At 39.0% G+C, this 16,461-nt stretch overlaps 1 protein-coding gene across 3 annotated transcripts in view; it reads left to right on the top strand.

The window, feature by feature from the left end:
- The window catches only part of rab3c (RAB3C, member RAS oncogene family), a 111,513-nt gene extending 96,624 nt beyond the window's left edge, over positions 1 to 14,889 (top strand). For all 3 annotated transcript variants that reach the window (XM_042335187.1, XM_007892160.2, XM_007892161.2), the window contains exons 4-5: positions 10,122 to 10,246; positions 12,104 to 14,889. In XM_042335187.1, the coding sequence (XP_042191121.1) occupies positions 10,122 to 10,246; positions 12,104 to 12,291 (313 nt within the window). In that variant the 3' untranslated portion in view covers positions 12,292 to 14,889. The remainder of the gene's footprint in view (positions 1 to 10,121; positions 10,247 to 12,103) is intronic.
- The last annotated feature ends 1,572 nt before the right edge of the window (positions 14,890 to 16,461 follow it).

Genomic DNA, 16,461 nt, shown 5'->3' with positions numbered 1-16,461 from the left:
CCTAGATCCTTTTATTTGTTCTTAAGTATTTATTCAATTCTTTTTCAAATGCTGTTCTGGCTTCAAATGCTGTTCTCAGCTTCAACACTATTTATGCTTGTGCATTTTTCATGTTCTAACAACCCTTATTTTTAAAAAAATCTTCTCACTTTACCCAATTGTATGCATGGGGGTGGTAGGTGAATGTTTCTACTTCCTAATTTCTTTCACTTTACAAGCATTTTGCAAATACCCTACAATTTAATTATCTTTTGATGACAACTATAGGTAGCCTCAGTTAAGGAGTCTTGTAGCTCAGTGGTTAGAGTACTCGCCTCGCAAGCGAAAGACCGGGGTTCGATTCCCGGCAGGTCGGAACCTTGGGTAAGTTTTCTTACTCCACATGCCCGATAATAATCCCTCAAGAAAAAAACAATAATAAATTGGTCACTTTAATCCATGACTGTTTGTGGGACACTGCTGTGAGCAATTGGCTGCTGCGTTTTGCCCACAAATATACAGTCAATTCACTTTACAGTATATACTGAGAAGCGCTTTGAGACATCTAGACGACGTGAAAAGCGTCAAATGCAAGGATTATTATTATATATTATTTATTATTAATTTGTTGTAAGTAAAGATCAGGAAACTATTATTTTAGATGATCTGTGAATTCATGGCTATCTTCATATATTGACTGTTCTGAGGTATATCAGTTCCCTCATTTATCATGATTTTGCTATGAATTTTTCTTGAGGTCTTAGATAAGGTTACAACAAGAATGTAGGGTTGCTCCTCTTTAAGGATCCGTAAAGGATATTCATCTCTGTTGCAATAATGATCTCTGTATTTGCTCTTAGTTACTCTTACATTTTTAATAACTGTTTATATCACTTTGTGATAATGGAGAAATGAATCTAATATTGAGATAGTGGCTGAGTTTTAAAATTCAGCGTGAAATGAATGTTGCTGTTACCTCTCTCACCTTCCAAAGGAGATAGTCACGAGTTAGTATTTGATCTTTGACAAATGCAGATTTCAGTCTAACTCAGTTGATAGCACTCTCACCTTTGAGTCTGAAAGTGTTAAATTTCAGTCTCAAATCAGGACTTTGAGCTCAGTCTAGGCTGAGAGTCTAGGGCAGTGCTGGGGGTTGGAGATTGTTGTTGGAGGTTCTGTCCTTTGGATAAGTCATTAAACGAAGAGCCTGTCTGCCTATTCATTGCTGGATTACATAGAAAATGATTAACATTTTTGAAAATAATATAAAGGTGATGATAGATAATAGGATAGAATAGCTAGAGAAGAAGGATCGGCAAGGTGAGCATAATTAGTGTTCACAATGTTTTCCTTTTATTTTAAAATATTGTTCCAGATGTTTATTCATGTATCTTAGGGAGTTAATATTCCAGTAATGAAACTGCTCCTAAATGTTGAGAGGCTTTATTATTAATAATGCAGGTTCTTAATTATGCGTGGAAATTGAAAACAAACCATATCAGTTGGCCCAGAGAGAGAGGAATTTCCTTGCTTCTGCAAGCAGTCAACAGTTTATGTAGCTTCTCTTGTTAGTGACTGCAACATCCATTGATTCATGTGTTTCCAAGGCAACTATTATATTCCCTGATAAAGCAGTTTTTTGTACCTGCCTGAATTGTTAATCTCAAATATCTTTTTAATTTATTGCCTGTCATTCTGAACTGTGAGTTGCAGCAGACACATCGCTTTCAATACAATATGAACAATTTGTAAAATGCACAATCCAGAAAGAAAACATTCACTTCATTCAACACCTCCTCCCAGTAGCACTAGAAAAAGACACAATCCTTTGTTCATGTTACAATAGGGACCTGATACTTTTCTATCACTTGTACAGTGCATTTGGAGATAGGTGACAACCAGATCACCTAGTGAGGGCTGAAAACTAACGGGAACAATAAAAATCTCTGAATTTAATATAGTACTTCATCACATCATGTAATCAAAATGACTCAAAGTGCTATACATGAATTACTGGCAAGTGTAGTGATTGTATTTGCGGCAGACAAGTAAATTGTCTGTATATTTTGTGGGCGAAACACAGAAGCTAATTGCGCACAGCAGTGTCCCACAATTAGTCGTGGAATGAGTGAACACTTTTTTTTGTTGGAAGGGATTATTACCCCCAGAAAAGTGATCCGCCAATCCACTAACAACTGTGTTCCTACTTACTGCAAGCTGAACAGAAGCATGTGAAGTAAGGAAACTTGCCCAACGTTTCGCCCTGATGGGAATTGAACCTAAGTTGTCTCACTTGCGAGACGAGTGCTCTAACCAATAAGCTACAGAACTGTACCATAAGCCACGAGTGAACAATTTTACCTGGAGAATTGTAGGCTAGGACACCTGGGGAAATTCTCTTTCCTTTTCAAAGTGCCTTGGGATCTTCAAGTTTCACCTGAACAGGCAGACAGACACTGCCACATCTGTAGGATAGCATCTCTGGAAGCACTACCCCCAGCACTGCACTGGAGTGAGAGCCTTGATTATGAGTCTCAAAACCCAATGTGGAGCTTGAACTCAGAACCTATGACTCAAAGGCGAGTGCTACCAGCTGAGCTGACCAAAAGAAAATAGTCAGAGCTAGAATTTCATAAGCGATTTATTGAAATCTATAAACTTTTTTTACACATAATTAAAAATGTGAACATATATACAGGGTACATAACAGCATCTTAGCTTTAGTTTTTCACTTCCATAAGTGCTAAAGGCATCAACAGCGAGGCACAGGAAATTCACACCAATTTGGAAAGTTGTTTTTAAGACTGTAATCTGAAGAACACTTTACACTGGAGTTTGAGAAAAAGAAATTGAGTTAAGAAGTGAAGTCCAGGCTGAGCTGAAGGTTATTTTCAGGATGTAATTACAGTATTAGGTGTTCTAAGTGGTTAAATGCTGTATGTTTAAACTCAACAGACCTCCATGCCTGACTCTGAGACAGTAAATATCAGTAGATGCACATGGTAATATCTGGGGATTCAATGCAGATTTACTACACAAAGAGGGAAGACTCTGTAGGATAATATTTATTTTGCCACTAAATTTATGCACACTCTTTTTTGATCAATCAGGTGTGAGACACATGCAAAAACCCATCCATCACCATGCTTAAAAGTATCCAAACCAAATGGAGAGTTCCATGCATTTCACCTAACCGTGCAAATTCTAGAGCTGTTTATTGGAATGGAATGTGTGCTCTCTCCCTGGGGGGATGTATCCTGCTTACCTAATTCTAGAGGGCATTAGGCGCAGTTTGGCAAGAGCCAGAGTCTAATTGCTGGAGTATAACCATCTAAACCCACATAGCTTGCCATTGAAAGCACTATCTGGCAAGGTTTCCCACTGCTTGTCCAGCTAGGACCACCCTACCTATTGGGGCTTTGCTTGGCAGAGTTAATGAGAGCTGAGGGGGACGAGTCCCTGCCCCCATTGACTGATCTGACCTTCCAATCCCTGCCAATGAGCCAAGTTGTGGATTGATCAGCGTGTGAAACAAAAAGCTGGGTTAACATGTCGGGCATGGAACTTCCCCAGAACTCAGCATCAGTTTCTTGTTCAAACGCTGAGCCCAGCTGTGAACTTTCAGCTTTTGTTTTTATTGTATTCTTGATTCTTCTTCTCAGGCAGTTGTGAATTGACAGAAATCCATCAGCTTCATCTTCATTGATAGCTTTTTCTGGCTGCACATCATTTGCCTGGTTGATTCCTCAACACTTGAACCCAAGAGAGCTGAGAACAATTGGAGGTGTCCCTGTTGTTTTCCAAGCTAAGAATAGCTACTTCAGCACAGAGTATGGTTTAGTCTCACACTACGCACTGATTTTACGAACTGAACCATGGGGGAGTATTATTTTTATTTAAATGGATGGTTCAAAGTAGGAATATCAATGTTAGTTGACAATTTATATCGCTTACAAAGAATGAGTCTAATTCACTGAAATCTAAAAATACATGCAGCACTCGCATGTTAATTGCGTACAATGTTAAAAGGCACTATTTCAAAAGTGAGCGTTATTATTATTATTAAATCTTGTGAAGTGTTTGAGATGCTTCAATGGCATGATAAGGCGCTAAATAAAATTGAATATCAAATCATGTTAGTATTGAAATTGGTACATGTGATGCTGGCCAGTGGTCTGATTTTTCCATCTTTAACTATACACGTCTGTGCTGTAAACTGATATTATCCCATGACATATTTTTACTTTCTATGCAATAACTGCTACTCTTTGTCAAGAATCAATGTATTCAATAGGATATTTGATGCTTACATGAGTGAGAAGGGTTATATGGAGAGGGTATTCATAGAGGTGGAGGCTCGTGTGGAGGATAAACACTGGAATAGATCAGTGATTGACATGTATAATATATAATAATAATCATTGCATTTGTTGTAGTGCCTTTCATGTTGGGAGGTTGTCTCAAAGCGCTTCACAAAGTTTACTATAATGTGTAGTGACTGTGTATTTCGTAGGTGCATGCGACAGCCAATTTGTGCACAGCATTGTCAAACGAATAGCCATGAAATTGTATGACCAATTTTATCTGAGGGATTGTTGACCACTACAAAAAGAGAAATTCCCTTCCCTTTTTAATCAGTGCCATTGGGATCTTTGACATCCAACATATTATCCAAAGGACAACACCTCTGACAATGCAGCATGCCCCCAGCAGTGCACTGGAGTGTTGGTCTAAATTTGTGAGTTCAAAGTTCTGAAGTAGTGCTTGAACCTCAACTTTCTGAATGCTACCAACTGAACTAGGCTGACGCATGAGGTTTCTGTGCTATATCAGTCTATGCAATTCTATGCATGCAATAACTTGGTCTTGTTCTTCAGATGAGACATTAAAACTAGGTCCCATCTGACTGTTCAGATGGATGTTAAAGATTCAATGGCACTATTCGAAAAAAGAAGGGAATTTGTCTAAGCCAACAGTCCCCCAAATAAAATTGGTCACTCACTCCATGGCTGTTTGTGGGACATTGCTGTGTGCAAACCGGCTGCCACATTTCAGCCACAAAATTACAAGTCACGTTAAAGTATATCCTGTGAGGTGTTTTGAGACATCTCAATGAAGTGATAAGGTGTAATATCAAATCCAAGTATTAATATTGTTACCCAGCACATTGAAGGGAGAAGCCAAGGCATCTGTTCATTGGCTGACTGAGTAACAAATCTTTTCTTGTCCACATATACAGGATGCCTGCAATTAATGCAGCAGTTACTAATAAGTAGTACTTAATCTTGTTTAAAGGTGTTAACAAACTTATTATTACTGCTCTATTATTGTCCATGTCCATCACCTGGAGTCCTGTAGCTTAATGGTTAGAGCACTCACCTCGCAAGCAAGAGGACCTGGGTTCGATTCCCAGGCAGGATGAAACGTTGGGCAAGTTTGTTTACTCCACGCTCCTCTGTTTGCCTAGAGGTAAGTAGGAACCCGTTTGTTATTTGATTGGCAGATTGCTTTTCCGGGGGTAATAATCCTCTAAAACATTTTTTTAAATAATAATAATTTGGTCAGTCAATCTATGACTGTTGGTGGGGCACTTCTGTGTGCAATTGACTGCTGCGTTTTGCCCACAAAATGTACAAGTCAATTCACTTTACAGCATATTCTGTGAAGCGCTTTGAGACATCTAGAAGACGTGAAAAGCGCTATATCAAATGCAAGGATTATTATTATTATTGTGCCATGATATCTTTTAATGATTGGGTCACCAAAATGGCATTCAGTTGATGCATGTGATCCTGAGGGCTTCCTGCTTTATTTCCTTTTCTCCAACTTGATTCTCTCACTTTTTGAACAAATTAAACAGCCCTTGCATTTGAAATAGTGCCTTTCAACTCAGGAGGACATCTCAAGGAGCTTCATAGGATTTATGGTGGAGTGCAGTACTCTATGTTGTAGGTGAATGCAGGAGCCATATATGCATACAACAGTGTTCCACAACATTTTTGGGGGGTCAACCAGCTGTCTGAGACATGACGAAACCCATTACCAGCTTAAGAGTATCCAAACCAAACTGAGAATTCCATGCATTCCATCTACACATGGTAATTCCATAAACAGCCAAACAGTGAATAACCAATTTTATTTGGGGGATTGTTGGCCAGGACACTAGGAGAAACTTCCTTCTCTTTTTGAATAGTGCCATGGGATCTTTAGCATCCACTTGAACTGGTAGAGAGGCCCTTGGTTTTACATCTCATCCGAAGGGTGGCACCTCCCAACAATGCTGCACTCCCACAACACTGTACTGGAGTGTATGCATAGAGTATGTGAGATCTATGATGGAACTCACATTCGACCCAGTTTACTCAGGGGTTTTATCATTCTGCCAGTACACCAGTCAACAATCCACATACAGCAACTTAACAATTATAACTAATAATATTTTGTTCCATATCCCCAGTCCAGTTCTATGAATTTAATTATCGTTTGGAAATGAGCTCAGATGCTAAGGAGGCATCACTAACTATTTTCCCTTAATAAAATCTTGAGGGCCAACATCTAATGTTCTTCATTATATCCTTTCCACAGAAACAGACTATTCACTAGTCTGTGCAGATGTTTATACTCCACATGAGGCTCTCTCCATCCTAATTGCCTCTCTTACACCCNTTTTTTTGCTTCTCTTTTACAAATGCATTAAGTTTACTCTTGTTGATTATAATAATAACGCCAGCATTTGATACGGCACCTTATCACATCATCAAAATGTGTCATAGCGCTTCAAAGTGACTCACCGTTCACTGTTAGAACAGTGCGCAGCAGTAAAAACAAGACAAACAGGATACTGGGCTATATTGCTAAATCAATTGAGTTTAGATCCCCAAATGTCACACTCAAACTATATAGCCAGTGATAGGCCACACCTGGAGTACTGCATACAGTTCTGATCACAGCAACATACGGGTCTGCAGAGGCAATTTAATGGAGAGAAACGAAGATGCTCCAGTGTCAGGTAAATGAACCATGAGCAATTAGACAAGGGCTCTTTAGTATTAAAGAAGATGTCTCTGCTTTGGGGTGTTAATCAAGACTGTGAGCTCAAAGTTCTGACATGGTGGTTGAATCCACAAGCCTAACTCAGTGACAGCCGTTCTCCCAAATGAGTCAGGCTGACATCTTGTTTTTTGGTATGATTGTACAAGTAGGTGATCTGGATAGCCATTTGCTTCTCCTTAAATGAGAGTAAATCAAATGTAAGATCTGCTTGGGACTGTCCTGTGTGTCTGGTTGAAGTTTTTCTTCAAATAGTATTGCAGGGACCAGATAGTCGTGTATGTGATCCCTTGACTGAGGAATCATGTAGGGAAAGATAAAGAATAGAACAAGTACAAAATGAGCACGAATGCATGCATGAGCACAGAAATCTGGTGAAAGATTAATGGTAGATGTAAAAATATTGGCCACAAGCATTTAATACAGTACTTTCTCTGCCTGCTACTAAATGTAGATTAGGTAACCCAATTTCACAAAGCCCAACATTTTTAATAGAAGACAGGTTTGTTACCTATTTATCGTGCTTCATCAACTCAAGACTTATTCAGAAGTCATATGAAAGGATTTCAGTCACAGACACTAGCTATTTTATAACCAACCTTCTATATTCTCTGTCAAGGTACAGTCACATTTTTTTTCGCAGAAACACTGTACTGCACTTACCAGTGGATCCTGTGAGGAGTTTGAGACATCCTCCCGATGTGAAAATATGTAAGAATTATTATAATAATAGGAGAGAAATGTTGTTGGAAAGTAAGTTACTAAAATCATCCACCAAAAGGCCACGTTAACAATATAAAGATGCCTTATCTGCTGAGATCATGAGCTGTTCCATTATCATTTCGCATCACAAGATTATCTGTGGAAAGGATACAATGAATAGCATCAGTTTTTGGCTCTCAATATTTTATTAACGGAAAATATTCTGTGCCACGGCTTAGCATCTGCGTCCACTTCCTGTGGATGATTAAACACAAAGAATTGCACTGGAGATATGGAACCAGGTTTTAAAAATGGATTTGCTTGATTGAGAAAGCTTTGGCTTCAAATTTGAGTTATAATAATAATTATCCTTGCATTTGATATAGCACTTTTCACGTCTTCTCGACGTCTCAAAGTGCTTCACAGAATAGTCTGTAAAGTGAATTGACCGTATATTTGTGGGCGAAATGTTGTGAGTTGTGACTGAAATGATGCAAAACATCCCTTAGAATGTCTGTTTCATTATATGTCAGATGAGATGCCATTAAAAATCTCTTACTGAAGCATGCCTGCTACTTTTCTCCAGTAAAGTGCATTATTTATTAAGATGTCAATAACAACTGACCGAGTTCTGGCACAGACAGCCAGGAATGTTGACAGAGATCTCTGGATCTTAGTTGACTCATCACTGTTTATAATAAAACAGTGTGACGCAGCAATAAACAAGGCAAACAGGATGTTGCACTACATTGCTAAATCAGGTGAGTTTCACATCCCCAGATGTCATACTCAAGCTGCACAACAACAATTACAACAAATTACATTTGTATAGCGCCTTTCAAATCAGGAGGACGTCAGAAGCACAGTGCTGTGGTCAGGCCAAGTTGCGTGAAGCTCCAGTCAGTGTTAAATAAGGAATGGCCCAGGATCTAGAAGCAGTGCAGAGGAGAGTAATGATGATAATTTCCAGTGTTAGAGGACCAAGATACGAGCAATGAGGAGATGAGCTGGGGCGCTTTAGTCTTGAAAATGTCTCAGACTGCACCTTATGGAGGTATACAATATTTTCATAGAGAAAGGAACCAACAGCAATACTTTTGGATGCAAGTTTAGGATGAAATCAACTGGATGAAACTGCTTTCTTAATCCAAACCTGTCTTGTGGTTTTATGAATCTATTTTGTTGTGCTACATCAAGAGAAAAGTATAGAACATGGCAAGTATTTGAGGGGTACATAGTAGGCTATCTATCAGAAACAGGAGTGAATTGCAGAGATAATTCTACTTTTTTTTGTATTGCCCTAAATGTTTGTGAGGATTTTTGTATAATATTAACTAAATTGTGGCATTTAAAATATGTTCCTTGTGTCAATTGGCATATGAAATATTTAATGAAACACTGTAAACCTTACCCCCAAGATTTCCTATTTAATCTGTTACATTACAGTACTTATTTGCTTGTTCAAATGTGTTCTCTGGTTCCAGCTGTCATTTGTGAAATGGTTAAAGTGCAGACGTATTTTGTACAAACAAATGAACAGATGGAGAGTCCAATCTCCAATTTCCTGCCATAGCTTTCACTTTGGCAAGCTTTGTGCCTACAGGGTGAAATGGGGGACGGGAAGGAAAAAGGTCATTATTACGAACAAAATGAAATTATCTGATCAAAAGACCATTGTTTTTGCTGATAAAACATACGCAGGTGGAATAATCTCACTGCTCTTTCCTTCATAATCATTCAGTAATCTGTGTTTAGCAGTGACAGGTGCACCACATGTTTCCCATTCCCATGATTTTTCCCACCTCTGAAAGTAGAGAATTCCTTATCAATCCCAGTTCTATCATCGTACATCTGACCACAATGGAACTAGGGTACTAATCAATTATTCACAATAAATTCACTCAGAAACTTATTATTATCCTTCAGTTATCCTCCCCTCCCCACCAATACCCTTTTCAGCTCCCCTCCTCCTGTTTGACTCAAATATCATCATGGTGCTTCTTACCCTCTGTACTATGTTGTTCTCTTTCTTAAGGTCCCATAGTTCCAGGTGTATATCTAGCCCTTCTAAAATGTTGTCTGTATTGATAGCATTACACAACGGTGTCATCTTGTCTGGCTTGATCTTTGAAATGATTCATAAACAGTAGGATCATGCTTTTGTGGAGAATAACAACTGACATGAATTTATTCCAAGAATCTTATCAATGATACACTCGTCAATATCAATATAACTGTCACGTAGCATTTACTTTCCAGAAGTGTAAGGTTTGGTGATTGGTAACTGTAATAGAAACCAGTGATAAAGTGCTATGATCTGTACAATTATAAAACTATAGAAAGTTAAACCTGCCAGTGATGTATGAACTTATTCTCATCTTTCCTTTTAGGTCAACCCAAATCAAAACGTACTCCTGGGACAATGCTCAGGTCATATTGGTTGGCAACAAATGTGACATGGAAGATGAAAGGATAGTATCTGTGGAAAGGGGCAAGCAGTTGGCCGAGCAACTTGGTATGTTTTTTTTATTATTGACTGGCAGTTTGTCCTTTAATGTTAATAAGTGTTACTATTCTGCAGAGTATGCTGTCTATGCATAAGAAAATATGATATTTCATAACTGATTTGATAACGTGTTTGTTAATTATGAATCTGTTAACAAGCACCCAATTTCAAACTTTGCTTGCTCTTATTTATTTAAGTACACTCGACATAAAACTGCATACGGACAAGAGCCTTTTATAACAGTGCTTTGAGTCCAAAAAACGAGGCAGCTTGAATCTATAATAGAAATCATAAAATCAGAATTACACAGCACAGAAGGAGGCCTCTGTTATTTCCACCCTTACTTCCCTCAGTAACCTAGGAATATAACAAGTTGCGCTACAATGCTACCTCTGGTCAGTATTTCTGGGTCATGGTGTCACTGCTGATGTCACCAAGTAGTGCGGCTATACAAGCACGCAGCGCTGAAGGAACTCGTCTACTCTCTGCAACACAGCTCAGTGATGTCAGCCCCGTGAGGTTAGAGGAAATGGGGTTATTTTCAATGTAACAGAGAATATTGAGGAGATACCTGATAGAGGTTTTTAAGATTATTGGGGAAGGAGGTTGATAGTCGATAAGGAGAAATTCTGTTGTGCTGTAGATTCTATGGTTCTATACGTGAAAACTCAGATGATGACTTCTGTTCACAAATGCTAACTTGCCTTGCCATATTTTGGAGAGGTGCAGAAAATTAATGGGTGGGGGGGAGTGGGGGGAATTCAGAGGTACACTAGATGGTGAAAGGATGGAGGTTTGAACTTCTGAATCATGGAGTGGTGGCCTTATGTCAGCCACGAAGCAATGGGGAGGTGCTGAGTCGAGTATAATACTGGACAATGGAATATATTGATTTCTCATTCTGTGCCTGACTCAGTTGTCTCTGAGTCGGAAGGTTGTGGGTTCCAGACCCACATCAGGATTTTGAACTCATATAGTCTAAGCAGTGCTAGGGGTATGTTATATTTTTTGGAAGTCCCATCTGCCTGTTCAGGTGGACATTAAAGATCTCATGGCACAATAATAATAATAATAATCCTTGCATTTGATATAGCGCTCTTCACGTCTTCTAGACGTCCCAGAGCGCTTCATAGAATGTTCTGTAAAGTGAATTAACTGTAGATTTGTGGGCTAAATGCAGCAGCCAATTGCGCACAGCAGTCTCTTACAAACAGTTGTGGATTGAGTGACCAAATTATTATTATTATTTTTTTGAGGGATTATTATCTGCCAATCAACTAACAACCGGGTTCCTACTTACTGCTAGGTAAGCAGAGGTGTGTGGAGTAAGGAAACTTGCCCAAAATTTCGCCCTGCCGGGAATCGAACCCAGGTTTCTCGATTGCGAGGCAAGTGCTGTAATCACTGAGCTACAGGACTCAAAAAGAGAAGAGGGTTTCTCCCAGTTAACAATCTCCCAAAAAAAAAAATGATTGTTCATTTCACAGCTGCTTGTGGGACATTGCTGTGTGCAATTGGTCTGCTGTGTTCATCTACAAGTACACAGCCACAGGAGTAAAATCCTGTGAAGTGCTTTGGGATGTCCTCCCGATGTGAAAGGTACCATAGCAAATGCAGGGCTTATTATTATTAAAACTGTGTCCATGGCACTGTTTGAAAAGAGGAGTTCCTCCTCGTGTCCTGACAAGAAAGCCCCAAATAAAATTGGGCATTCACTTCATGGCTGTTTGTGGGAATATTGCTATGCTCACTCACAAAATACACGGTCAAAGTGCCATGAAGTGGCTTGAGACGTCTCCCAATTTGAAAGTCAAATGAAAGAATTATTATTATAACTAACATCACAATTATTCTCCTTTACACAAGGCTTTGAATTCTTCGAAACTAGCGCCAAGGACAACATTAACGTGAAGCAAACATTCGAGAGGCTTGTCGACATCATCTGCGAGAAGATGTCGGAGAGTTTGGACACGGACCCTGCAATCGCGGCAGGAAAACAGAACACAAAACTCACAGAGACTCCTCCTGCACAGCAGCAAAACTGTGGCTGTTAGTGACTCGCCCATAGTACATGGAGGCAATGAAATTATGTCTGCATTGCAAAGATTAGTCTTTAGGTATTAGTCCATGAAAATGTTACTGTATGGCCTCTATATATTAAACAAACTAATCTATTTATTTTTTGCTAGTTTGTGCACAGTACTGTTCCCCAAGACCTCTTGCATTAAAATTGACATTTAGTCAACCTTTACTGATATCTGTACTGGTTCTGCAATTTCTCTGTAGATTTGAGATCTGTGTGACTGTTAAAAGAAATGGTGGATTCCCAGGCTTTGTACACTAGGTTTATAAATGATCTAGACCCATGTGCTCACTAGATTTATGTGGCCTTTCAAGCTTTTTCTCAATGATTAACTGCTTGCATGTTGAGCTTATCTTCAATCTGCACACACTGTGAATTCAGCAACAGAAATGCACATTTTTAAATGACCGTGTTGTTAGTTTGACCATTCAAATAAGCATTCTATATGTTGCAATAGCATACCTGCACCTCACCGTAGGAACATTCACTGACTAGAGATGTCTTTGGTAACTAATAAATGCTCTCCAAAAGTTAGGCCACAAGATTAGTTTGGATGAAGAAGGCCCTTCAGTCCATCTGATCTCATCCCTCACAGGAAGTCATGAATATAAATCTGTGAACACACCATGCCCAATAGCAATGATCTTGACCATAAGTTGTACTTACTCATAATTTTCAGTTATAATTTGACTTTTCACACCGTTTCTCTGTTATTTTGCCTCTAAGCAAAGCTCAGAGAGGACGCTGTTCCAAAGTACAAAAGGAACAGATTACCAAACTTAAGTGTTTTATCGAGACAAAATTTGCTTCCTAGTAAGATTATGCATTGAATGTACTTGAGAATTATTTTGCTGGTGTTTTTCATTGTTTTTTTTTTGCCTGAGGAGAGAAAATGTAAAATAGTGGTAGGTGCTGAAGAAATTGGAGTTTTATATCTTTGTGTAGCCTCTGTATTGGGGGACAATAGGCCACTAAGTGCAATATTTCAAAGAACACATACTACATCTCTAACTCAGTGCAGATATGAGTGCAAAATCACAGAATGCAGGGCTTCAAGTTAATGCAGATTTCTAGAAAAACACTAAATTTTCTTCTGATTCGCTTTCACTTTCATAGCTGGCAAAGGCCAGAATGTGTCACTAGAGAAGCTGTTATTTATTCTTTATCCTATCTTACCATTCCAAGCTATTGAATAAATAAGAACATAATACAGAATGAGTACAAGGAACAGCATCCATTGAAACTCAGAGAATGCTCATATCTTTTTATCATGCCACCTCTGGGTTACTTCATTGAAATCTTTCTTTTGTAGAAAAAAAACTATTGGCTTTACTGGTAGAAAAGAAAACTCACCAGAGACAGTCATAAAACTGCTATGCTACTAATATATAGAGATGTCTATTCAAGCCCTGCACATGGTGTGCTTTAGCCAATGTCTGCTAGCATGGCGTGAAGTGAGAAGTGATGTGAGAATTCATGGAGACATTTGTGGGTCCTGTGCGAATGTATGTTGTGTGATTAAAACATATTTAAGAAGATAATAAATGTGCAGCGTGCCTGTGTAATAAATGTGCTGAATCTATATGGCTCAGTGTATCCGTATAGTAATATGTCCACAACGTCCTGGATCTGTGTGGCTCAGTGTGTCTCTACAGTAAATGTGCTGAATCTGTATGGCTCAGACTGTCCGTACAGTAATCGTGACTGGTTTGTAGTGACTGCTCGTAGTTGGAGAAGCTGGAGAATAATTTACGTATGCAGATGCAGTACATGTTGCCAGCTTTTCACCATTGGTGTATGAACGGGTTTGGTTTGTGTGAGTGTATTTAGTATAATCTCTCCATAGGTCCTTAAGCATATTTTAGAAATTAATTACATTATTGATTATCGATAAGGAATCATGCAAAACTTTCTAAAGAAGTCATTAAAAGACATTTTCCAAATTAGGAGGGATGCAGCTGGAGTTAAAATAAAACAGGGCATGGTGTAGGTAGCTGGCAAAGCAACGTAGTGGAAAGAACCCCAGTTGAATGGGGATTATTCTTAAAGAAAGCTTTACAGAATATTGTGCAGACTGGAGATATACAGATCATTGTCTACTGAGGCCTTTTTGATGGACAAACTTCACCCGAAGTACAACTGCCACAACATATGAACTTTGTTACTGCCTTTCTTCAAATCACTGAATCAAGCTTGCCAGACCTCTTGCTACAGATGTACGTGTAGTTGCAATGGTTGTTTACAAACATGAGAAAAAATCCAATTCTTCAGTTCCCTACGTTTACTACGTTTACTGCCTGTGAAAGCTTAGTGAGGTGGTGCCATAACAGACATATAGTTGAAACAGCTATTTGATCAATGTTGTAATCCCTTTATATATATATACTGAAACATGAAAGGTTACCTACACTAGAAAGTTATGTATGTGCATAATATATTTTACCTCTGTTGACATTTGTTCTATATAGATTGTACAGTAGATCAGACATTTTGTGTTTGTCTGTGAGATATGTAAATGAACAATGTGTTTTTGAAAGGAAAATAAACTTGCAGAGACGATATCAATCCATTTCATTGTACTGATCGTTTTTCCGTGTTCGCTCTCTAGAATTCCACCCCCTTCCCTCCCTACCTTTAACGCCCACCTTAAGACCTTTCTTTTCAAGCACGCCTTTTCGTCAGTTTTCTTTCCCCCGACCCCCCCGCTATCCTCAGCTCCCCCCACACCAGTTAAGCTCCCAACCATCTCTGTGAAGCACATTGAAATGTCCTCCCCACATGAAGGGCACTATTTAAATGCAATATTGTTGTTTTAAATAACTGATTTTATCTCAGTTGCGACCACAGTTTTCGAAAGCAGATAATTGACATGTGGAAATCAAAACTGAGATACTTGTGTGTAAATAGTCCTACAATGAACAGTTAAACAACTCAATCAGTAGAGCTACTGTCAGGACAGAGACCACAACATGCAGAACTGAAAGTCGTCAAATCCAATTCATCACCTGGTATGAATCAGCTGATTTCAGTTGGGGCAGTAGTTCAGGGATCGGCCATCATAGAATTGCATGGAATTTATAGCACCAAAACAGGCCATTCGGTCCAATGTGAAACCCCAATCATCTTAATTGATCTGTAATTAGGTAAGCAGGATGCATTCCCTCAGGAAGAGTGTGCACATTCAATTCCACACACAGAATTTCGACGTCTAACTGGCATGCATGGAACTTCAGACTAGTTTGGATCCTTTTAAGCACAGAGATGGGTTTCCGCATTTGCCAAACACCTGGCTGACTAAAGAAAATTTATCTAGTGCTAATAGAGCCAGTTACAGCAACAAAAAGTTGCATTTATAGAGTGTCCTTCACGCCAGACAGCGTCTTGGAGTGCTTAAAGATGTCTCAAAGCATGTCACACAGTTGACTGGGAGCCCGAGCTATCGGGGGAGGGCAGCAACTCAGACTGGGAGGGGAAGATGGCCAGGATTGCAATGGAAAAGATAGTTCTTAGGATGTGTTTTGAAAGCATACAGTGTGGGGGAGCAAGGCAGAGAGACTCAGGATTGAAATTCCAATGAGTGGGTTTGTACTGTCTGAAAGCTTTTCTACCGATGATGGGGTGGATCTAATGGGAAACGTGAAGCAAATGTTACAAAGGATTCTAAAACTTCTAAGTGATGCAACTCCTGGTATGAGCCAAGTTCTGACTGATCGGGTTCCTCATTTTCAATGTTTATCCTTTTAAATTTCCTGAACTGCAATTTTTTCATGGAGATTTATTCCTTTCTAACAGCCTTCCTGGAGAGTTTACGAGAAAAACTATTCCATTCTCCCCCCAAAGTGTTATGTGTTTTGAAACATCATTCCAAGGTGACAGACATTAAAAAATGTAAATTGTATTGCATTATATACAATGGGGCTGGTCACATACTTATATGTGTGGGATATATAAATTGTATGCCATCTTTTAAGATTGCCATCAAAATGATGCGTTCTCCCCAAAGACTGCAGGTTTCACTGCCATGGAAAGATTACTGAAGACTTTCCTTGTGCTTTCTTCCATGTTAGTCACAGCCTTTACAGATCTCCTGGCTTTACATAATTTTCTTAAATCTTCACACTGTTTCTGATCAGCTGGGCTG

Source organism: Callorhinchus milii, unplaced genomic scaffold (assembly GCF_018977255.1).
Source record: "Callorhinchus milii isolate IMCB2004 unplaced genomic scaffold, IMCB_Cmil_1.0 Scaffold1, whole genome shotgun sequence".
Classification (NCBI taxonomy): Eukaryota; Metazoa; Chordata; class Chondrichthyes; order Chimaeriformes; family Callorhinchidae; genus Callorhinchus; species Callorhinchus milii.
The sequence above is the reverse complement of the archived record's forward strand: the minus strand, read 5'-3'. Positions and strand labels throughout refer to the sequence as shown.